The following is a 26156-nucleotide window of genomic DNA, read 5'->3' on the forward strand; positions in this document are numbered from 1 at the left end:
TGGTCACATATTCTTTCAGTTTCTGCCATCTTGGAAACTCTTTATCTCTCCTATTCTGAATGAAAGCCTTGCTGGATAAAGTATTCTTGCAGCAATATCCACAATAGCCAAACTGTGGGAGGAGCCTCGGTGTCCATCAAAAAAATGAATGGATAAAGAAGATGTGGTCTATATATACAATGGAATATTACTCAGCCATTAGACACGACATACATACCCATCATTTGCTCAATGCGGATAGAACTGGAGGGTATTATGCTGAGGGAAGTAAGTCAATCGGAGAAGGACAAACATTATATGGTTTCATTCATTTGGGGAATATAAAAAATAGTGAAAGGGATTATAGGGGAAAGGAGAGAAAATGAGTGGGAAATATCAGAGAGGGTGACAGAACATGAGAGGCTCCTAACTCTGGGAAATGACCAAAGGGTAGTGGAAGGGGAGGTGGGTGGGAGGTTGAGGTGACTGGGTGACGGGCACTGAGGGGGGCACTCGACGGGATAAGCACTGGAAGTTATGCTATATGTTGGCAAATCAAATTCCTATAAAAATATATATACAAAAAAAAAAATAATTGAGGCTTCAATGTGGACCCAAAACTAAAACTCCCAAGCAATTACTAAATCCTAGAGAGGAAAAAATTAAAAAGGCTCAAACAGAAAGATGCAAAACATATCTATTCAGTGTCTTCACAAAACCTATTTCTTTGAACCCTAGATGCACACCAACCTCCTATTTAGGTGTGGCCCTATGAATGAATCGTAGCTAATGAAATATGGTCAGAAGGTAGGTAGACTTCTTCTAGGCTTGACCCATATATTCTTCAAGCCCAAACATCCTCTTCTCTTGTCTCCCAGGAACATGCAGAAAATCCATCAGAGATCTGAGGCATAGTCACTGAAACAGCCACATGAAGGGCCACTCATCAACTATTAACATCCAAACTGGACTTAATGTGAGCAAGTGATCAATTTTTATTAGGTTAGACCACTAAGATTTTGGGGTCTGTTATGCTCTTATGTCTTAGTGTGGGCTACTGTAGCAAACTATCATAGACTGGGTAGCTCATAAACAACAGAAATTTATTTTGAATGGATCTGGAGGCTATAATTTGAGATGAGGGTGCCACCAAGTTCTGGTGAAAGCCCTCTTCCAGTTTGCAAACTACTGGCTTCTGATTATATTCTCACATGGCAGAGAGGAGAGAGGGGAAGCAAGCTCTGTTGTGACACTTATAAGGACACTAATCCTATTCATGAGGGCTCCATTCTCATGACCTCATCTAATCTTCATTAAATTCCAAAGGCTCACCTTCTAATATATTACATTGAGGGGTAAGATTTCAACATATTAGTTTGGAAGGGACACAAATATTCAGCCCATACATACTAGCATGTCACTCTGATTTCCTAAATTTATAATAAATTCTCCAAGTTTAGGATGCCTGGGTGGCTCAGTAGTTGAGCACCTGCCTTTGGCTCAGGGCATGCTCCTGCGGTCCCAGGATTGAGTTCCTCATCAGGCTCCTTGCATGGAACCTGCTTCTCCTTCTGCCTATGTCTCTGCCTCTCTCTCTGTGTCTTTCATGAATAAATAAAATAAAATCTTTAGAAAATAAAAAATTCTCCAAGTTTAATAACTCAAATGGTCTGGAGAAAAAGAATATTTTGCTACTTAACTTACCACTACAGATTTACTGTTGTCTTATGTGAAACGTAGTAGACAGAACACTGTAGGAGACATACTTCATGTTAATTCTAAAACAAACACTAGGAAATTATTTCAACAAACTCTAGGGAAAGTGTTTGTAACAGAAACTGATCATTTTTCACCTGTACTAGTTCTCTTCCTTTTCCTAATAATAAATATCCTAAAAATAATGAGGAACATGGCCACCAGTGGGAGATTACATTTTTTGGTTTCTCTTTAGTGTGGATATGTCTATTTGACCATAGAGATAAAGCAGATTTGATGAGAAACACTTATAACTTATGCCTTTAAAGGGAAATGGACATGCTTTCCTCTTCCCACTTTGTGCTCTTCCCACCGGTTAAGGTAAAGACATTAGAATGAAGATTTAGAGACAGAAGGGAGTTGAGGATGGTAGAGTTGCACTACCAGTCCCAGATTATGAACCTCTGTTATCGTTTCACAATAGCAAAAACAAAAAACAAAAAAACAGAAACAAAAACAAAAACAAAAACAAAAAAGCCCCTGTCTTTTTAAAGTCACATTATTTGTGTTTTCTTTCTTACAATATTTTAAAGTGAGTCCTAACAAACAGAAATAGACCAATTCAGCAATATTTTATAGAACTAATGATTTGTGGAATCTTGGAAGAAATAGTTACAGCCATAGTTGCTTTTGGTGTACATATACATGATGCTTCTTATCCTTAGTAATTACCACATATCAAGTTTTTCTGCCTATGAAACTAATCCTTTTTGTCAGTATATTCTCTTCTACTTAATTAAGCACTAAAGTGATAATTCCAAGTTAATTAGCTTTCAAAGCTTCTATTGATAAATCACCTACTATAAGGTCACTGTCACAAGATTCTGAATGTACTATAGGATGAAAAAGAAAATGTAAATATAGTTTGGGTTAAACTCATTGACAAGATAACAGAATTCTAATATTATAAATGAACCTTTAAAAAGATTTTCTTCATACTAGTGTAGCAGAGGCTTTCCACATTTAACAAATGTTTCTTATTTGATACTCACATGAACACTTAGATATAGATAGTACAGAAATATTATCTCCATTTTGTAGATGAAACAATTGTGCTATGTGAATGTAAATAGCTTACAAGGTCTCATGTCTTGAGCTCCAGGGATTCCTCTTCAAGGATGGTGGTATACTTATCAAATGTCTAAACATTTCCCATTGAGATTAGGAGCTCAGAATGGAGTACTGAGTTTGGATTCCGGCTCTGTCACTTATGATCTATATTGTTATAAGAAGATGACTTTGCTTTTCTGACATACAATTTTTTAATCCATGAAATGGGGATAATAAATAAAACCTACCACTCAGAATAAGGTTGATAAAAGGTAGAGAAATTGTTCACTAAAGTACTTAATATTTAGTAATCTCTCAATAAATGTTAGCTATTAGTTTTTTAAGTTTTCATTTTTTAAGGAAGGATAGGTTTATAGCATAATAAAAAGGTACAACCCTAGGGAGTACCATTTATTTATTTGTTTGTTTGTTTAGATTTTATGTATTTTAGAGAAAGAGAGAGCATGAGCGGCGAGAAAGGCAAAAGGGGAGGGAAAAGGAGAGAATCTGAAGCAGATGCTGAGCTGAGCACAGAGCCTGAGATGGGGCTCAATCCCACAGCTGAGCTGAAATCAAGAGTCAGATGAAGGGGAGGTGGGTGAGGAGATGGGGTGACTGGGTGATGGGCACTGAGGAGGGCACTTGACAGGATGAGCACTGGGTGTTATACTGTATGTTGGCAAATCAAACTCCCCCCCGCAAAAAATTAAAGAAGAAAAAAAGAGTTAGATGCCTGACTGACTGAGCCAGCCAGGTGTCCCGGGAGTACAATGTAGATTATATTTTATAATTTCCTTCTGTGGAGCACAATACAATAAAAATTGGATGGTGTCCCAAAAGTTGTACAAACAGTAACCTTAATGAATTTTTTTACAGACCTTGATAGTTTTTATCTCACACATACTTGGCATTGTAAACAATCTTCTATTTCGCATGTTTTCCCCTGGACCCAGCTAAAGCTCTACTAAAAACTAATCACTTTGGGATTTTTTCTCTCTCTTCTAAAAAAAAGTTTTTATTTAAATTCCAGATAGTTAACATGCAGCACAATATTAGTTTCAAGTGTACAACTCAGTGATTCAACATTTCCATACATCACCTGCTGCTCATCACAAGTGCACTCCTTAATTCCCATCACCTATTTAACCCATCCTCCACCCACCTTACCTCTGGTAATCATCCTGTTGGTCTCTATAGTTAAGAATCTATTTCTTGGTTTTCCTCTCTTTTTTTTTTCACCCCATGCTCATTTGTTTTGTTTCTTAAATTCCACATATGAGTGAAATCATATAGTATTTATCTTTCTCTGACTGACTTATTTTTGTTTTGCATAGTACATGGTAGCTCTATCCACATTGTTGCCCATGATGAGAATTCATTCTTTTTTATGGCTGAGTAATACTCCAGTTTGTGTGTGTGTGCATGTGTGTGTCTTCTTTATGCATTCATCAATTCATGGATGCTTGGGCTATTTCCATAGTTTGGCTATTGTACATACACTTCTATAAACATTGGGGTACATGTATCCCTTTGAATAGTATTTTTATATTCTTTGGGTAAATATCTATTAGTGCAATTGTTGGATCATAGGGTAGTTCTATTTTTAACTTTCTGAGGAAACTCCATACTGTTTTCCAGAGTGGCTGCACCAGTTAGCATTCCCTACAATGTAAGAGGGTTTCGTTTTCTCCACATCCTCATCAACATCTGTTTTTTCTTGTGTTTTGATTTTAGCCATTTCTGACAAGTGCGAAGTGATAGCTCATTGTAGTTTTGATCTGCATTTCCTGGATGATCAGTGATGTTGAGTACCTTTTCATATGTCTGTTGGCCATCCGTATGTCTTCTTTGAAAGATGTCTATCTGTGTCTTCTGCTCATTTCTTTTTTTTTTTTTTCTGCTCATTTCTTGATTGGATTTTTTATTTTGGGGACATGGAGTTTTATAAGTTCTTTATATATGTTGGATACTAGCCCTTAATCAGATATGTCATTTACAAATATCCCATTCAATAAGTTATCTTTTAGTTTTGTTAGTTTTTTTCCTTCTCTGTGTAGAAGCTTTTAATTTTTTAAATATTTTATTTATTTGCTCATGAGAGATGCAGAGAGAGAGGCTGAGACATAGGCAGAGGGAGAAGCAGGCTCCCTGCTGGGAGCCTGATGCGGGACTCAATCCCAAGACCCCGAGATCATGACTTGAGCTGAAGGCAGACACTCAACCACTGAGCCACCCCGATAGCCAAGAAAATTTTTATTTTTAATGAAATCCCAATAGTTTAGTTTTGCTTTAGTCTTCCTTGTCTTGGAGACATCTAGTAAGAAGTCCCTATAGCTGATATCAAAGAGGTTGTTGCCTGTGTTCTGCCCTAAGATTTTAATGTCTTCCTGTCTCACATTTAGGTCTTTAATCCATTTTGAATTTATTTTTATGAATGGTGTAAGAAAGTGGTCCAGTTTTACTCTTCTGCACTTTGCTGTCCAGTTTCCTCAGCACCATTTGTTGAAGAGTCTGTCTTTTTCCCTGGGTATTCTTTCCTGCTTCGTCAAAAATTAATTGACCACAGTTATGGGTTCTTTTCTGGGTTTTCCATTCTGTTCTGCTGATCTATGTGTCTATTTTTGTGCCATTACTCACTACAGGTTTGTAATGTAACTTGAAGTCCATAATTGTGATGCCTCCAGCTTTTCTTTTCTTTTTCAAGGTTGCTTTGGCTATTTGGGGCCTTTTGTGGTTCCATACAAATTTTAGGATTATTCATTCTAGCTCTATGAAAAATGCTGTTAGTATCTTGATAAGGATTGCATTAAATGTGTACATTGCTTAGAGTAGTATAGACATTTTAACAATAACAAAACAAATATTTTAACAATATTTGTTCTTCCAACCCATAAACATGGAATGTCTTACCATTTCTTTGCATTTTCTTGAATTTTTTTCATCAATGTCGTATAGTTTTTAGAGTACAGGTCTATCCCTTTGATTAGGTTTATTCCTAGGTATCTGTTGGTTTTTGATGCTGTTGTAAATGGGATTATTTTCTTAATTTCCCTTTCTGCTGTTTCATTATTGGTGTATAGAAATGCAATAGATTTCTGTATGTTGATTTCGTATTCTCTGACTTTACTGAATTTATGTATCAACTTTAGCAGTTTCTTTGGTGGAATTTTTCAGGTTTTCTAAATAGAATATCATATGAAAGTTTTGTTTCTTCCTTCCAGATGTAGATGCATTTTCTTTCTTTCTTTCTTTCTTTCTTTCTTTCTTTCTTTCTTTCTTTCTTTCTTTCTTTCTTTCTTTCTTTCTTTTTCTCTTTCTTCTTTCTTTCTTTTCTTTCTTTTTTTTTTTTTTTGTCTGATTGCTATGATTAGAACTTCCAGTACAATGTTAAATAACAATGGTAAGGGTAGATATCCCTATATTTTTCCTCACCTTAGTGGAAAAGCTCAGTTTTTTCCCGTTGAGGAAGATATTGGGCTCCTGAAGGCGAGGGTTGTATATGACATTTATTATGCTAAGATATGTTTCCTCTAAACCTATCTTGAAGGTTTTTATCATGAACAGATGTTGTATTTTGTCAAATGCTTTTTCTGCATCTATTGAAATCATCAAATAGTTCTTATCCTTTCTTTAATTAATGTGGTATATAACATTGATTGATTTGTGAATATTGAACCATTCTGTCACCCAGGAATAAATCCCACTTGATTGTGGCGAATGATTCTTTTAATGTATTGTTGGATTTGATTTACTAGTATTTCACTGAGAATTTTTACACTCATGTTCATCAGCGATATTGGCCTGTCGTTGTCTTTTTCAGTGGAGTCTTCATCAGGTTTTGATATCAGAGTAATTCTGGCCTCATAGAATGAATTTGGAAATTTTCCTTCCTTTTCTATTTTCTTGAAATAGTTTGAGGATAAATAATCACCTCAATCCTCTTAAAATTAACAGTAGAGAAGGAAAGGATAATTATTCATAGTGCTTGGCATGAAATTGATTTGTTCTAAAAAGATGGAGACCAGAGTTAAATCCCATTATTTGTAGATGTAACACTTTAAATTTAGACCAGATTTTTCCCATATAGGTGTTTGAAATTTATGAACCAAAATAGTTTAAAAGAATATTTGGAGAAATAAAAGACATAAGGTGATGGTAATGAATGGGTTTTGTGGTCAAATTAGTCACAAATTTTTCTAGTTAATCAAAACAGCTTTCTATATTGCAGAACTTCTCATTCTTTATTCTAAGGTATGTTAAAAAAGGGTATGTGCCATCTATATTTCTCAAATACTTTAGTATAGTGATCAACTTTTCTATTTATTCTACTGTATACAGATCTCTTTAAAGGAAAAACAGACTGCTTATTTCATAGATTATTTAGACTATAGTCAGATTCCCAAAGCTAATGACATATAACAAGTTACATTTTTCTTCAACCTGAGAATTTGACAACTGCAAGACTTAAAAATAGGAACAAGTTTCTTTCTTAACCAGTGAACTAGACTAGCCATCTACTTGGCCATTGCCTCTTAAAATGTTTTTGTTCTTATTTTACTATAACATAAACAGTAGCTATTATGAATTTATATGGAAGCTCATTCCTCCATAAAGTATGAGTAAAATAAAAAGCAAATGTTAATGCTGTTTGTATAAATGAAATAAAGCCAGGATATCTGAGAAGGATGGTTCTTAAGATTAATAAAGATGTTTTAGATGTATTCTCAAAATTAGAGATGCAGGTAGTTCTTGGTCTACTAGAACTATGATGTATATTTAGGGAAATTCTCTGTAAACAATCTATAGATTCAAGTGAATTGTATAGGAGTTATTGACAATTACTTTATTCTCTGGGGTGATATAATTCTATTAATCTCAAACTAGCAGGAAAGAAAGTGATAACAGCTATTTGTGGAATACGGCATTTAGAATAAAATCTACATTATGTTTACCCTAAGCCTACTTTCCCACATATCAAGAACTGTAATATTATATTGGATATTGCTACAAATTGCATCTCTTGATTAATGAATAAATGTCTGTACACAAAAGTATTGTCAGTTGCTTGACGAATAAAGACTCAACATTAGAATCTTTCACCTCATCCATTTATTTAAAAGTAAATTTCAAATATTGACCTAAAATATGTTTGTTTGTATCCTGGTTTTGTTCTTTTTAAGTTAAAGTTTTAATTTTGAGATAACTGTAGATTCACATACAATAATAAAAAATAATAATGGGAGGGGATTCCTGGGTGGCTCAGTGGTTTAGCGCCTGCCTTTGGCCCAGAGCGCGATCCTGGAGTCCCAGGGACGAGTCCTGCCTCAGGCCCTGGCATGGAGCCTGCTTCTCCCTCTTGTGTCTCTGCCTCTCTCTCTCTCTCTCTCTCTCTCTCTCTCTGTGTCTCTCATGAATAAATAAATAATAAAATCTTTTAAAAAATTTAAAAAATAAATAAATAAGTAAATAAGTAAGTAAATCTTTAAAAAAATAATAATGAGAGATTTCATGTGCCTTTTATTCAATTCCTCCTAATGGTATCACCTTGAAAAACTATAATATAATATTATAGTCAAGATATTGCCTATGTAAAAGTCAAGGTATAAGACACATATTGAAGTAGCCTTGCATGAGGGATGTTGGATGTTTTCTTTCTATTCTTTTTTCTCTTTAATGATATTTTCCTGTTAACTTTATGTTATTGATTTCTAGTTTGGTTCCATTTTGGTAAAAGAAAAGAATCTTTATTATTTCAATTCTCTTAAATTTGCTGAGGTTTGTTTTATGGTCTAGGATATGCTCTATCTGAGTATATATTCTGTGGGCACTCAAAAAGAATGTTTATTCTTTTGTTGTTGGGCGAAGTGTTCTATAAATGTCCATCAGATCTTTGGTTGATGATGTTGTAAGATCTTCTATATCCTTGTAGATATTCTGACAAGTTTTATCAGTTCTTGAGAAAGGGATATTAAATTCTCTAACTATAATTGTGGACTTGTCTGTTTTTCCTTTCAGTTTTAGCAGCTTTTGCTTCATACATTTTGGAGTTCCGTTGTTTGGTACACACATATTTTGGATATGTATTCTTAGTAGGATAACTCATTTATGATGACCCTCTGGGTCATCTCAGTGTTGCTGTCTACTGATGGCCGTCTTCACTCAAGCATGAGATTTTCTTGTTGTGATGATTTTTGTTTGAAAACTAAACATTTTGGGTCTTATGTTTTGAGACTCTGGATCTTATTAAAATTTGTTTTAACTGGCTTTCTCTAACTCAACCCCAGCAAGGGAAGGGGAAACAAAACATTTCCTCATAACTGTTAGGTGGGGATAGAAGTCCAGGTTCTGCACTTGACCTGTTCTCCAGGAGGCCTTAATACTTCCTGGCTATGAGAGGTAGGAATGCCTCATTACTGCTTCCCACTTGGGCTCCCCTAACACCACAGATTGGATGGCCTCAATATCACTGACTGGGTGGGTGGTAGAGGTCCTGCCTCTCCATAAGTCTCCTTTGACACCAATCAAGCAGAGAAGGAGAGTCACCTTTTTACTTCCAGGTAGGTGTGGAAGTCCAGGTCCCCTGTGTGGTCTCCATGTGAGGTAACAGGAATGGTTCCTTATGCCTGGTTGGGATGGAAGTCTCTGCTTCTTACTTAGACTTCTCTGACACCGTGAAGGTGGGAGATTGGGACACATTGTTAGTCTGATAAGAATGGAGGTCTAGTCACCCAACTAACATTTACTGGCATGGCTGGGGATTCTACAACAAAATTTCCTTTTCCTTTCCTCTTTCCTTTCCTTTCCTTTCCTTTCCTTTCCTTTCCTTTCCTTTCCTTTCCTTTCCTTTCCTTTCCTTTCCTTTCCTTTTTTCCTTTCCTTTTCTTTCCTTTCCTTTCCTTCTTTTCCTTCTATTTCCTTTTCTTTCTTTCTTTTTCCTTTTTCTTTCTCTTTTCTTTTGTATTTTCGGTGTTTGAATGGAATATAGTGGTTATTGCCTAAAAGTGTTCTTCTCTATTCTTTTTGGCTTAAAGAGAGCAAATTTTTGTTTCTTATTTTTTTTTTAAATATACCTCTATTTCCAGGATTCTTCAGCTCTAGATGCTAGATATATGAGGCAAAAAGAAAGCACAAGTGACTCCCTGCCATGTCAAGAGGTCCCAGGATCTCTAGCTAGTCTGCCTTATTTTCACCATTCATATTATTATGTTCTATATGCAATATACAGAGATTTTAGTTGTACATAGAGAGGGGAATAGGGAAATGTATATCTATTCCACTTCCAAGAAGTGGAAGTCTATGTACTTTTATTAGTATATTGACTGTCATTCTTCCACATATTGATCTTCTAAAAAGTCCATTATTTTTACACAAAGATTTCTTCTAGGATCCTCACACAGAGTGGAGGGATTAGTGCCAGGCCATATAACAGAAGCAGGATTGAGAGTGTATCAGAGACCAAAGTTCTGCTCTGGCTTTGGTCAGAGAAGCCAGAATGGGACCTACATATGTGATAATTCTGCTGTCTTCTGAAATATGATGGCTATCTAGAAGAAAAGCACTGCTGTTTGCATTGAGAACTGAAATAACCAGGCTTTTTATGGAATCCATTTATACCTGAATGCACAACTGAGAAATAAATTATAGTTATTCAGACTTAGGCATTTGACAGATATTTTCTTGATATTAAAAAAGCCATGTCACTTAAAACAACTCATGGGGTCACCTAGGTGGCTCAGTTGGTTAAGCCTCTGACTCTTGGTTTCAACTTAGGTCATAATCGATCTCAGGATCCTGGATTGAGCCTCATGTCGAGCCCACGTCAAGCTCAGTGCTCAGAGTGGAGTCTGTTTGAGATTTTCTCTCTCTCCGTCTGCCCCTCCCCCTGCACACTCTATCTCAAATAAATAAATAAATCTTTAAAAAAGCCTGATGATAATTTTTTGCCCATGATAAAATTTGTTTTCAAGGAAAAATTAGAATTTTGAAAAAATTTGATTCCATCACTATAAGCCCAAGAGATTCTCAGTACTTTAAGACATTTCTGATGAGATTATTGGTGATATTAATGAATATGACTCTTTGATATTAAATAATGAGATAACTTCAAAATTTGAAAGATCTACAAGTCACAGTGAACCAATATTTTGCAAATGACCTGTACTTGATATTACAAAATAAATATGGGGGAAAATCTACTCATAATGTAAGATAGATATAAAAGATTTTAATATAACAATACAAAAACTTCATTTATATGGCTTCAGATTTGACAGTGCAACTCAACTTTTAAATTACTACTTGTTGAGTTTTGGCATACAGAAAAGATAAGACCCACAATTATTAGAAAATATTTTTTAAAACACTTCTCCTTAATCTGATTTTATATCTGTGTGAGGCTGGGTTTTCTTCAAGTTTTTCAAACAAACACCATATCATAATACTATTGAGTATAGAGGTAGACATAGAATCCCCATGTCTTGGGATGCCTAGGTGGCTTGGCGGTTGAGCATCTGCCTTTGGCTCAGAGCATGATCCCGGGGTCCCGAGATCGAGTCCTACATTGGGCTCCCTGCATGGAGCCTGCTTCTCCCTCTGCCTGTCTCTCTCTCTCTCTCTCTCTCTCTGTCTCTCATGAATAAATAAATAAAATCTTAAAAAAAAAGAATTCAGATGTCTTCTTTTTTTTTTTTGCAAAAATATAAAGCAGTGCCATGTTGCTTTCTATTTTTTTGAAAATGTTTAATTATGTTATTTATATGCATGTAAGGAATAATTTTTGTTATTTTAATGAATCAAATAGTTTCAATTATTTTTAGTTTTACTTTTAAAAACAGCAAGTAGCTATAGATATAACCCACATAAACAAAATCTTATTGGATTTCGCCATATTTTGTAAGAGTTGTAAATAGATACTGAAACCAAAATACTTCAGATTAACCACTGTAAAAGATCACATAGCAGTCTTGCATGGAACATGGTTACTTTGTATTTAGTATCTGAAGTCCCTCATCTCATATTTGTTAAATAAACAAATGTATAAAAATAGAATTCTGCTTTTTCTTTGCAGTGTTTATTACTAATGCGTACTGACATTTTCAAGATTTGTCCCAAGGAAGTGAAATTTCCATGTCTAATGCCTGACTCTATACTTAGAACAGATGCATTATTATTTTCCTCCTTATAGGTTTTCATTGACCTTAACTGGAAAATAAGCAAACAGCCATTTTGACGGTAGTGAATTCAAATCATGAAATAATAAACAAATTATGAAGAAATAATTTATTTCTTATGAAGAAATACATATCATGAGGACTAATAACCTGATTAAATTATAAGGGAAGTTGGGATGACTATTGAAAATTACAAGGAGGGAAGTAGGGAAAAGGAAACACTTCCTGTGTATATAGTAGGGGAAAGGTATGTGTATATTCTTGCAATACCCAGAACAGGTCATTATTAAATAAATTTTTAAAATGAAGCATGCTCATAATGTTAAAACCAATATTCAAATATATTTCTATATGTCTTCAAAATCAGTGTTTCAATCCACTTTATAGAAATCTGGAAATTTCTTCTCTTTCTCCAGTTTAACTTTCCATGATAGTGCAGCTTACCAAGATGGTACATAATACCAGCACCTCTTAATTCATAGCAAAGATGACACATGCCTTAAATAAATTTCTTTACTTTCCCAATATTCACATTTGGCAAGGACAATTTACACAGCATTACAACTAATTGTAGAGGGTAGAAACAGAAGAATCATTTAAAATGTATAAATATATGAGGACCCAGATGCCAATTTGGTTTTGATTTTTTTTTTTACAGAGAGATCTCAAGCTATATCATTATCACATTGTTGCCAAAAAGTTTATATATCAAGTAATGATATCCCCCAAATCTAAACTATTCTGTTTTTAAGGTGCTTTTTTCCTGAAAAAAATAAAATAAAACCACGAATTTCTACTATCCAAATGTCTGAACAATATCACTGAGTCTAAAGAAATCTGTTTCCACAAAAAGCAAAATGCTAATGTTCAAACAGTCATAGTTCTATCAGGTAATCACTGCATCCTGGCTAGAGAGTTTCTAACGGCCAGATAAAAATGTATTCTGATCTTGCCACCTTTCTGCTTTGGGAAATAAGGCACTGATTAAGAATTAACATGCATTTCACATATAAAAATTATGCTTGATGTGTATTTTGTGAACCTAGTTCGTAAGTATTGACTCTACCTCGAGCGCATCTTCTGCCCTAGATCTCTTAAACATACGTATATATCCTTAAAGCCTTCTCCATATTAGAGCAGTCCTTATTTTATTTCAGACTTTTAAAAAGATAATGTTATATCTTGATTAAAGAAGCACATTCAAAGCAAGCTCACTTGGAAAGAAATACATAGGATACCTGTTTGAATTCCCTACATGTTATAAGAAGGGTTCTCATTTCACTGAGAACTTGGAGTGGAGAGAAAGTAGGTTATCCTTTGAGTCAAGTGAGTTGAACCATCTCATTCAACTGGAAGAAGAAACATTTTTTTCTAAACTGAAATAACTACTTAAGATGGTGCTTTAGTTTGATCAGTAAATATTAAATATCATAGGAGCGTTGTCAGGATTAAATAATACAACATGTGAGAAGTGAGAACGTCTGGCACACAGAGATTTTTATTGTTATTATTATGATCAGGAACATTGCCTGATCTGAATACCAACAAGGTTGGCGAGGTGGAAATTCTGAGGAGTTAAGTAATCCAGGTTTGGAAAAGTTTTCTTGTTCTGAGCTTCTCAAAACATTTCATCTCTGTTCTGACTCAGTAGGCACCAATCTATACCAAGCTGTTCAGCTTTCTCATTCCCTCAGAATGGGTAAAGATGTGCAGGAGAGGACTGGAGACTTTCCATCACTAGAATGTCCTACACCGCTGAAATAATCTTTTTAGTATTAAGAGTTACACAGTTAGCCTCCATGGAATTTAGTTATTGAGTTTGTATGATCATTTCGGGATATCCTAATGAAGTCCCTTTCTCAAGCACAAAGACTGAAAACTCGTTCATTCTTTGAGACTTCAACGTTGACTGGCTGTTGGCTTTTTTCTTCAAATATGCACACTGCTATCAAAATTTCAAAACTTCCATTTTCTTTCATTAAATCCCAGAACTTTTTTTTTTTTCTTGAACTGCTCCTCAAGAAATCCTAGCAAATGGAGAAGTGAGCTACTTCCTAGTGACATGTTTAGCAGTCGCAATAAAATGGAAAGTGTTGAAGAGCTGCTGGAAAGAAAAGTTCTGGAGAATTATAATAGCAGTTGTTTTAGAAGAGCCATCATATGAAGATAAACTAGATTTAGATTTTTAATGGTGTATAGCTTAAGAGGACCAAGCAAAGACCAATCATGAGAAATCTGTGGGAGACGTTTTAGAACCATCCTCAGTGTATTGCTCCCCTGTCTGTCTCACATTTGGTTACCAAAAGCCCCTGATCTTCTATACCCTCGAAAATACAAAAGTTGCTGTACTCCAATCAACTCATCTGCATCTCAGTCTCCCTACCTGGAAATAAGCCCTCACCATCTATTGCCCCTCAATTGCACCCTAATTAATCTTTCCACATTCTGCTAAGGCTGTAAGCTTCATACCTTGATAGCATATAGAGAGGATCATATCAACTCCCTTCTAGCCTCTCCTGACTCACACTGTTTATAGTAATGTTTCATAAAACAAAGTATGTAGACATATTCTTGATGATAAAAACATTGTATCATTGTTTTGAAATACTGGATTTTCAAATATCTCTCTTTTACAGGGAATCTATGAAAGACAATTACATAGAACAAACTTTAGTTTCTTAATTCCCTAGACAACAGTGGGCATATTTTAGGGGCCCATAATTTTTTCTTCCCCTCTAGAGCAGTTTGAGATACAGGGGTATACATGATGTATTTTAAACTCTTTATTCCTCTTCTTATCTCCCACTGCAAACTTAGTATCCTAGCCATTCACATCCTTTTATCTTTTTGGTAACTAATTTCACACCTCTGTTCCACTGTGTATGTTGTTCCCTCTGCTGGAAATGCCTTTCCTCTTTCCTTCTTAGTGAGAAATTACTGACATTTCAAGATCCAGTTCTATTTTCACCTTCTTGGGAAATATCTGGTTTATCTTTGGGTCCTATCTCATCTTATATCGCCTATCATATTATATTTTCCCCGTGTGCCTGTGTGACATTTCCTCATTGGATGGTCAGAAACTGTAACTCTCATCTTAACACATCTTTGGACATCCATAATTTCCTGTAGTACCAGAATCATAGAGGACTCTTTAAACTGAATAGAACTAAGCTTTTTTTTTTTTTTTCTCAACTTGGAGCTTTTTGTTCTCCCTTGTGAGGTAGGTTAGTCCCTGTCCTTGAATGGCCACAGAGATATTGTCACATGGCATCTCAGCACAGTCCAAGAGGCTGCAGTGAACACATGGAGAAGTGTCCGTCAGCTGTAAGGTCCACGATCCTAATTTGCACCATGCTTGGGGTCATGAATACAACTTTAAATTAGAATTGTTCCTTGTTCTTGCACCTTTTTCCCTTTTGGGGTAACAGGAGCTGCCTTTTCTCTTGTCTCCTTGTTTTTGGGAACTCCCTCTAAAAAGCTAGTTATGTCCAGAAATGCTATCTACCTCTGAGTCTATCTTAATATTTTTTTCCATCCTTCCCCCCTCTCTATTTTTCAACTATACCTAGCCCATCATGACCTATTTTGGCAGGAGTCAGTCTACACTTGTTTCTAAGCTAATTGTCAGAAAAATTTATGAGTGGTAACTTAGTGGTCAACAACTAATCCCAGTTTAACATAATTATAGCCACCATTTATTGAAGAATTGTTGTAAGTTCCTTACATGTATTATACCCTTTAATCTTTACACAATCACCATAAGTTACTATTCTTATCCATACTTTAAAGATTAGGAAACTAAGGCCCAGAAATGCACTAACTTATTCAATGTGATATATCTAGGAAGTGGTGGAATTTGGATCAACTTCTAGTCAGTTTGATTGCTTTCAATCACTTCACTAAACTGGCAGTCCTCCCTCAGCCCCCAACGCACATGCCACTGCTAATTTTGCATTAACACTATGATAAACAGTGAAGTACAAGACACTGTGGACAGTCAGAGATTTGGACCTGACAAGATTCTTCTTTGAATCCAGTAGCCCACACTGCATGAGGACCAACTATTTAGCCAAATCAGAACTACATTTTATATTGCATACATATTTTTCTTTTCTTTATCTAAGAACATAAGTCTGTTTTATACAATTCACAAGTGGCACATTTTCAATATTTATTTCAGCATTTGAATCTAAGAGGAAAGCTAAGGTTACATAAATAACTTCAGCAGACAAAAACACAGCAGCTCGTCCATCCCAAGATTGGCTGTGAGAATTTGTTCAATGGGACATATATTACATATCTCTCACAAGGCTAGGAAGAATCAAAGGGCAGAAATAACTGTGAGATTCAATTAAAACTGACCATTCCATTCTACCTGTGTTTATTGAGAGAGCAGAATGCAGTAGTTGCCTTTGCTCCTGCTTCTCCCATCCTGCACTCCCTACAGCTATACTCTTTTGAACACTCCTTGTAGGCCAACACATCCCACATCCCAACCTATTCTGGTTTGGAAATGTGTCCAGCGAGCAAGACTTGCTCCCAGATCTTTGCTTCTACTATCCTTTGCCACAGAAAGGAGTCATTGTTTCTGGAGAAATATGACTGATTCTAGGTCTGAACCACTGCAGGTACAAGGTGACTATGGAATATTTTGTTACACCAGAAAGAGAGTAAATGCCAAAATAATAATATTAATACTGGGGATGTGAAACAGAGATATGAGAGCCAGCTTGAAGGGGTGCCCATCGATGAAATCTGAGACTATCTAAGCACTAAGGTAATCACACACCTTAAAGAATTATATACATTGAAAGAACTGAAAGTCTTTAATTGATACTATAAATAGGAAAAGAAAGAAGAAGGAGGGAAGGAAGGAAGGAAGGAAGGAAGGAAGGAAGGAAGGAAGGAAGGAAGGAAGGAAAGAAGGAAGGAAGGAAGGAAGGAAGGAAGGAAGGAAGGAAGGAAGAAAGGTTCTTCTAATAGTAGAATCTTGTGTGTTGGCAAATAAATGTAAAGGGAGTGCTGACGTTGGAAATTCATGATTTTTGACCACCAATGAATGGCCACAGCAGGATAAAGTAGGATATTCACATAGTATTTTTAAAAGTTTCTATGTAGTCAATTTATTATTTTGAAAGAGAGAAAATAAGTAATTACGGAGTGAGGAAATTGGACCATACCTGGAGCAGATGATGAAATTAACATCATCAATGTGAGACAGATGGTTGTTCTGTGCCTCCCAAAGGCATACCCTCTGAGAAAGACCCAAAGTCACCTATGTAGAATTCTGGCTAAGAAGACATTACCTGGATCCAATACTGAGGAAATATCAGACAAACTCAAAAAAAAGAAAATTTTATTTAAAAATGGTGGGAGAGGCTGTATATCCCCCAAAATGTCAATCTCAATAAAGAAGAAAAAAGAGGGTCTGTAAAAATATTTCAGATGAAAGAAAGCTAACAAGACATGGCAACTAAATGTTATCTGCCCCTAGACTTGACCCTGTCATGGAGGGAAAAAATGCTATAAAATATATTATTAGGTATATTGAAAAAATAAAATAGAAATATTACATTAAAATAAAAAGCTTTAGGGCAGCCCCGGTGGTGCAGCAGTTTAGCGCTGCCTGCAGCCCGGGGCGTGATCCTGGAGTCCTGAGATCGAGTCCCACATTGGGCTCCCTGCATGGGGCCTGCTTCTCCCTCTGCCTGTGTCTCTGCCTCTCTCTCTCTCTCGCTCTGTGTCTCTCATGAATAAATAAAAAATAAAATCTTAAAAAAAATAAAAAAAATAAAGCTTTATATCAATATAGAATTTACTGAAGTTAATAACTGGTCTCTGGTTACGTATGAGAATATGCATACTTTAAGAAAAAGTACACCAACATACCAGGGCTTAAAGGGTTCTAATCCATACAACTCAACCTCATATGGTTCAATTTGGAAGAGAGAGATAGCAAACCAGATATAATGTAAATGAATCTGAGTGTATGTTTGTCTTTTGCATTGTTTTATTGTTTTAATTTTTCTGTAGGCTTAAAATTATTTCTAAAAAAAAGCTTAAAGAGTAAAAAAAAATGTGCCCCCGATCAGGGAAAGTCCTATTTGACAGCTCAGATCAATGTTTGCTAAGATTTTCCCACCAGTATGTTGGCAACATACAACAGGGATAAATCAGCTAAGTGGTAGGTTAGGTATAATTTGAAGTATATTAGGTTTTATTTATGTATTCAATTATCAAGAACTTATTGAACCCTATCATATACTGATAATGTGCTAGGATCTGCTTTTTTTCTTATCCTCAAGAAAGCATACTAGACTATGTGTGAATGAGAATAATAAGAAAATAATAATCCACAACCATAATTTATTGGTAGCAGCTAATTATTTGTGATAATTCTAATATACTCCATTCATCTCTGTGCATTAGAAACTCATTTGGAAACCACTGGCTGAGTTGACACAGCTCAAGCCACTTTCTTTTTTCAACTTGAGGCCCAGAAAAGTGTGGCTCCCTTACCTTATTTCTGTGACCAGCCCATGTTCCTTCATAACAAAATTCATGCTTTCTCATGGCTAGGAAATCTGCCTTAAAAACCTATAAAACACTTCCGTTTCCTTAAGGATGAGACCCAACTTTGCAGTTTCATTAAGTCAGAATTTGGAGTCCTGCTGTTAACTTCTGCAGAGTCCAATGGAACACTCAATCCTCCCAGATGTTGACTGCCAATTTGTGCGTGCGCCTTTGGCTCAGCATACAGGCTCTGAGACTCCTGGCACCATGCATTGTCTTCTTATATTATATTATTGAAGGTCCAGTTTGATATATTGTTTACCCTCAGGAAATTCAACTCACTCCGGGTCATCAGAACACAATGGAAAGGACTCTTGGGTTTTGGCACTTGACAATTCTCAGAACAGGTTTAGTTCTGTCACTTGCTGAATGAATGATTATAGCCAAACTATATAATATCTCTAGTCCTGTTTTCTCTCTTTAAACTCAAAATAATGGTGCTATCTTTCTCAGAGGATGGTTGTAAGAATTAAGTGAGATAGTGTCTGACATAGTGATTAGCTGGAAAATGTTAATCATTAATGTTACTTTCAGAAGACAAACATAAATTTAAATGGCTAGAAGCAGAATTACTCTTTAGGGTAATATAGGTAATATAATCCTTGTTTAAATTGCTTCTCAAGGAGAGCAGCCCAAAGGCTAGGGATGTGAAAGAGACAGTAAAACTACTCTGTATAGTTAAGCAACAGAAGTTAGATGATAAAACAACAACCACAATGACAAGAAAACAAAACAAAAAAGAAGAAAGAAATGAGAGAAAGCTTTGTCTACACGGTAGGGTATCAGAGAGATTTGCAGGAGGCAGTTTAGCATTAAATGTTGAGTTGTTGGCATTGCAGCAAGTTAGTCCTCTGTCTTCCCAAACTTCCTATCAAATCTGTGACTTTAGTGAATGTTCTTGGCTGGTTTGTTTGTAGTGTGTTTCCATAATGCACATTGAAGTGAGAAAAGCAGGTTTAATGACTAAGACAGCATTGAGCAGAGAAGTCACAAGTACTGAAGGAAAGAGCAAGTAGGACTGGAGCTTTGGGGATTCTTGGGTGGCTTAGCGGTTGAGCCCCTGCCTTTGGCTCAGGGTGTGATCCTGGGGTCCCAGGATCAAGTCCCACATCAGGCTCTCTGCTCTCTCTGCTTATGTCTCTGCCTCTCCTTCTCTCTCTCTCATGAATAAATAAATAAAATCTTTTTTTTTTTTTTAAAAAAAGAACTGGAACTTTGTAGGAAAAGTAGGACCTAGAAGAGCTTCTGAGAAGGAATCTCTGACAACTTACAGAAATCTTGAGGGATAATGATATGGCGACCTAACCTGACACAGAGCCTCTCTTAGCCTAGGTAAGAGAATGGACTTACCTGAAAGAGGCTAGTGCTCAGAGTATTTTAAACTGGGTAAAATACTAAAAGTTGAAAAGTATGATAGATCCACAGTCTTTTATCTGTAATTCCAAAATACAAAACAGTTTGAAAATGTTTTGTTTGGGACCAATATTCTATTAGTGGAAAAAGCTGACCTTACCATTAGGCTGCCATTTATTTGTCTTTATTGCGACAGTGGGTCTCATACCTTCTGTTGAACTATTCTGAAGAGTTGTATGTGTTGGATTATGGGGTGCTGCTCAGACTCTGTGAGGATTACTGGCCCTAGAGACATATAGGTCACTTGTCCTTACTCAGAAATTTTTGAATTCTTAAACATATCTGGGATTTTTAAATAAGAGATTATAAACAGGAGTTCAGAAAAACAGAAGAAATTTTAAATGAGTATAAAGGTCGGGGGGGTTACCTTCCAGTGTATTTCTAAAGCTGAAATTGGCAGCTTTATCCATGGAATCCGATTCATACTGGGTCAGACTCAGGCAGAATTCCACATCAGCAGAGGAGGGGAGTCTTGGGGTCCTGGCTTTGTCATGGTTCCCAGGATTGCGCAGTAACGGTCCTTCTGGAGTTCCATCGCATAAAGCCTGTCGGCTGTTGTACTCCTCCAGTCGGGTGCAGACGATCTACACAAAAACCTTTATGTTAAAGGAGTTGTGGCCACCTCCACGTCAAAGGGGGGAAGCGAAGCAATCACTAATAGGTTCATATTTTAAAGGAAATTGAAGGAAGCATCCATCTGAGGGTTGCAGAATAAGCAGTGAAAGATTAAAATCTAGAACAGAATTCTTGTCTTGCATCTACTGAAGGTTAAATTTCCTAGGCCTTACGGTTCAAAGGATCAAATAACCACTCTATATAATTGCGTCAAATGTTTATTTGATGAGAAAATTAATCTGACAAACATCTGTTAAACATCCATAGTATGACTTCACTGGCTGTATGCCCATGAAGCTAGCCCTGATCCCAAGTTTATGTCTGTGCCATCTCTTTTTTCCCTCTGTATCTTCTCTTTTGGCTCTCACAAGTTTCGTGGTTTGCATGCCAACTACGTGGTGAGAACTCCCTAATTCCTATCTCTAGTTCAAAACTACTTCTCCGAACTCTAAACCTGTATATCCATCTCTGACTTCCTATTTCAATCTTATCTCACATGCATCCCAAATGTCATGTTTAAAACCCCCAAATCTGTTCACCTCCATATATTTCCTATCATACCAACTGTCCTGCAGCTCAAACCCACGAATCACCATTTTTTAAAGCCAGAAACTGGTGAGTTTTCATTTGTATTTTACTCTTTTATGTCTTTTGCATTGAAATCAGTAGCCAATCTTGTCAATTGTATTTCCAGAATATAGCTTGAGTCTGGGAATCATTCAGTTTGTTCAGAAATTATGAGATCTGACTGCTAAGGTTAGATTGGCTACCATTCTCTGAGCATGACTTGTGCTTCTCCACTCCATGATTTTGTTCATGCCTAGGCATATTCACTCCTGGCCATGGATCTGACATCTGACCTCATCTTCAAGGCCAAGGCAATATTTTAGAAAAAACAGACACTGTCAACTCTGACTTTGAGAGTAATTCAAAAGGATCTGACTCTAAATATGAAGAATTTTTAGGAATTCTTCACTGGATTATTTTGCTTATAGTTTCATTTATATGTAGGCAGAAGAATAAACTATGATAAAAACTTTCACTAACTAAGTCAAAAGGAGTTCTTTCAATAAATATAAAATAAAAATATCACACCATAATTTAATAGGCACATTTTTAATTTGTCTCAGTGCTATATAAATTAATTCATCTTAAAATCATCAATGCCTTAGATTCAGTCAGAGCAATGAACAAGGAGTAAAATATCAATCCTGATTCAAAAACAAAAAGTGCCGAACCACCCTGCCATAACTAACTGTTCATAACAGGCACATACTTCCATAGGAGGCCTGAGCCCCTGAGTAGATAAGATTATTCTTGCCAAATGCAGACTTCATTTACTTTAGACTCCCTTCATAAACAATCAATATCAGAAAATATGATCTCCCTTAGAAAATGTGATCTCCATGAGGACAACTTTCATTATTATTGTTGTTGTTGTTGTTCACAGATCTAGAATAGAGGCTCAATAAATAATTTATGGCTGAATAAACAAATCAGTGGTTGAACCAATGAATCTTCAACTACAAACGTGTTAAATACCCTTTTTAACTCATCCTGTTATATTGGTACCAACCTCTGCCCTAGAAGATATATTTTTAAATATATCATTGTTAATAAACAGATATTGAAGCCCTAATCTATTTCAGACCATGAGGAAGGCATCTCTGTATACATTTTTAAGATTTCACATAACCACCTTGTAGGTTTCCATGACTTTATTCCTATTTTAATGAGGAAGACACACAGTTTGAGTAGGGGAGAATACAAAAGGTTAGTAGCATCTAAAACCTGGTATTATGATTAATATTTTTATGGACAACAGGCAAGGCACATGGAACAATATTTTAAAAGTGAAAAGCTTTCCTGGTCACTTGTTTGCACCACAGTTAAAAAAAATCAAGACAATCTTATCAGTCTCCTCTCTATTGAGTTTGCACTCTAGAGAAATGTAAAAGCAAATCAAATTATCATGAGATGGGACTGAATGAACCGTGCAACCCAGGAATGGCTGCTACTGTGTTAAATGAGACACTTAGAGAACCTTTTAATTTGGGGTCACCAAGATATCACTTATGAATTGAAGCAATGTGTGTTGGAAAAGAGTTGGACACCAAATTCAGGTAGGTGCAGGCATCAGTTCTGGCTCTGCTACTTACTAGCAATATGTCAATGAGCATGTCATTTAGACTTGCTAAGTCTCAATTTTCTCAACTGTAATATGAAATCATATTAAATATAATAGGATATAATAAAAATATAATATATAACATAGTAATGTATAATTCACATCTATTATATTAATAAAAAATAGTAATAGGAAGTAGCATAGTGTTTCATCCAGCAAATGTCAGTTTCCAGATTTCTTCATACTCCATGACATTCCTCAATCCTTTTATCCTCACATATATGAGAAGTAGATCTGTTGGGTAACTCGTCTAAGGTCATATGGTGCTGAGAGCCAGAGCTAGAATGTTAATATATAATCCAGATTCCAAATGTATATATCCACTACATTTATTACTGCCTATAAATGGCTTAGCAATGGTTGAATAAAGCTAACCTAGCTTTTGCATTGAATATAATATATTGGATTCCTTTATCATTATGATTAACTAGATGTCACAGCAGGTACATAAACAAAAATCACTTTCATTCCTGTTGGAATAATAAACCATCTCAGGATATTTTCAAAAGATTCTATTGCCTCAAAAACTCCTACCGCAGACTCGTTTAAATTAGAGAGGTTTGAATGGAACGATTTTTGCTGAAATGCCAACTGCCAAGTGACTAACTGTTCAGATGACTGGACATATTAGTAACAAGGAGGAAATCTACGTGGTTCCAGAAATCACTTGAAAAACTTAGTCCCAAGTCATCATGTTTATATTTGATACAGAAGGGGAGTCAGGGAGGAGAAATTGTTAGCACTATGCTTAGGATCATGGAGATTACAGTCAGATGTGATTTCTGGTGTTGACTATTATTAGCTACATGACCTTAGGCAAATTACTGAAGTATTAAGGTTTTCATCTGTACATAGAGATTATAACAACTTTTTATGAAGGATCAAATAATTTAACATATGCAAAGCACTTATATATAGTTTCAGGTATAGAGTGTTTAATAATGACAGCTATTTGAGGTACCTGGGTGAGTCAGTGGATTGAGTGTCTGACTCTTGATTTTGGCTCAGGTCAAGATCTCAGTGTAGTGGAATTGAGCTCCATGCCCAGTGGGGAGTCTGTTTGGGATTCTCTCTCTCCTTCCCTGCCTCCATCCTGCTGACACTCTCTCTCTTTAAATAAATCTTTAAAAAATAATAATGACAGCTCTTATACTATTATTTAATACAGGTCACCAAATTGTTTTTAACTCTGACTCTATAACACTGGTTGAATATCCATTGTTGTACTAATGAACATTTATATATTATATAAAGATATAATAATAATTTTCACACATGGAACTCAAATAATATATCAGATACTAAACCAATCATTTTATATTAACAGATTCCATTGACTCCTTCTGCAATAATGCTTTAGGATATATAATTCTAATTTTAAGGCAAAAAGTTCCCAAAATAATTAAGTAACTTGTCCAGTATCATGTAGCTAAGTAAGTACAAAAGTCCACTGAAACTTACGTTTCTGTAACTCAAACGACTGATACCCGTCCACCACATTATTCTGCTTTCCATTGCATTTAGTGCTTTCATTAACAAAGAAAACAAGCATATATAATAATTGCACCCCATTTTTTTTCTGTTGAGAGAAACCAAAGGCCAAAGACTCTAAATAACCTGTTTGATATCAGCTGGTAAGTGGCAGAGGTCCTCTGAAGAAGAGGAAGTTCTTCTTTTTCTATTTTAATACAGGTGATTTATAACATATGATGCAGGGGAAAAATCAAATGTCCCAAGTCAAATGAAAAAAAGAAAGAAGAAACAGATGTATTAATGGAGGTGAGCCTAGATACTATTTTCTTAAACTTAAGTAAATAGCAACAAACTACCAGATATTAAAAGCTGTCAGGAGCAAAGTTTCTATTAGGGCATTAGAGATTTATCTGGGGGAAAAAAAAAAAAACCTAACCATATGACATTCCGCAGAATCTTTTCCATAAAGAAAAAAAAGAGAAACTGTTATTTCACGGAGTTGTTGCCATGGTTACCTAAAACCCATGACTCTCTGCTGAAATGTGACTTTTTTCTTTTTTCTTCCCACTGTTTGCTTCTATGTGATATGCTTTTCACCTGATGAGTGAATTAGCTGGCCACATTTCACTCATGTCTATCATCTAGGAGATATTTATTTCTCTTTATTTTGATACATCAGAACAGCTACCCTGATCTACCTTTCTTTTTTATGGTTGGTCAATCAGCTGCTTGCGTAACATTGGATCTAATCGTATCGAGCACGGGTATTGTACTTTAATGTTATTAAGGTCCCTCATCTCCAAAAGTATTGGACTGTTTTAATTGACAACAAACATGCTTCTACATTAAAAGCTCTTGGCATTAAAGAAATAAATGAAAAAAAATACACAAAAAAAGATATGAATTCTGCATATGAGAAAAATAGTTTTCTAAACATACTAACAATAATTTATATATTACTTTATTTCATTGAAAACCCTATCAGTAAATATTATTTATTTCACTTAAATTATACTCAGATGTGTTGTAACGTACTTGATCTTCTCTGTTGTATATTCTTTTTTTTTTTTTTTGCATGCATGCATACACACACAGATACAGAAGCCCAGAGAGAACTACATAAAATGTTGTATTCTACACATTGAGTGAGTCACTGCTTTATTTTGCATTGTTGTGTCCTTGGCCTTGGGGATCCAGTGGTATAGAGAAGTACGATCTAAGGTTCTAGAAAGGCAGGCATGCGGTCTAATTTTTAGTGTATGTTATTATTGAAGCTAATATTTCCATGATTTTTAATTTTGCTCAATTCAGTATACATTTATAAAGCCCATTCTATGCATATATCATGGTTCGGGCTCTGCTGATACAAAAATAAATTAGAAATGGTCTTTTCCTTGGAGCAGCTGACAGACAAGACAGGTTTGAAAACAATTACATGTACTAAACAGTTTTAGGTGCTATTATATAAATTTGTACAAAGTGTAATGATAGCTCAAAGGAGTGTGGACCAAATCTACCTGAGTAAGGGATGTGGACCAGTATAAGTCTAATGGAATATTTTTATTATGACATAAATGAAAAAGACTGCATCAGGATATCTGTCCCAGTTAGTCTGTGTGACTGAATTTTAAGGTAGTCCAAATGATTACAAGTCAAATATTATATCCATAAATGAGCGGCTTAATTGATCTCTTCTGAACCTAAATGACTCCTTATTAATAACAGAGAAGCCGCACTGGAGTCAGAGGCACCCAATTTTAGTCCTCAGCTGTGTGTCCTTAGATAAATCAAACCTTTTGGGGGCATCTCTCTATCTTCTTTTATAAAATAAAGGCAGGGGCACGTGGGTGGCTCAGTGACTGAGCATCTGCCTTTGGCTCAGGTCGTGATCCTGGGGTCCGGGGTCCCACATCGGGCTCCCCATGGGGAGCCTGCTTCTC

General features: G+C 35.7%; 1 protein-coding gene across 1 annotated transcript in view; it reads right to left on the minus strand.

The window, feature by feature from the left end:
- The window catches only part of TYR (tyrosinase), a 100570-nt gene that overhangs the window by 69523 nt on the left and 4891 nt on the right, over positions 1–26156 (minus strand). The window contains exon 2 of the mRNA XM_025419185.3: positions 20308–20524. Within this exon, the coding sequence (XP_025274970.2) occupies positions 20308–20524 (217 nt within the window). The remainder of the gene's footprint in view (positions 1–20307; positions 20525–26156) is intronic.

Source organism: Canis lupus, chromosome 21 (genome assembly GCF_003254725.2).
Source record: "Canis lupus dingo isolate Sandy chromosome 21, ASM325472v2, whole genome shotgun sequence".
In the NCBI taxonomy this organism is placed as follows: domain Eukaryota; kingdom Metazoa; phylum Chordata; class Mammalia; order Carnivora; family Canidae; genus Canis; species Canis lupus.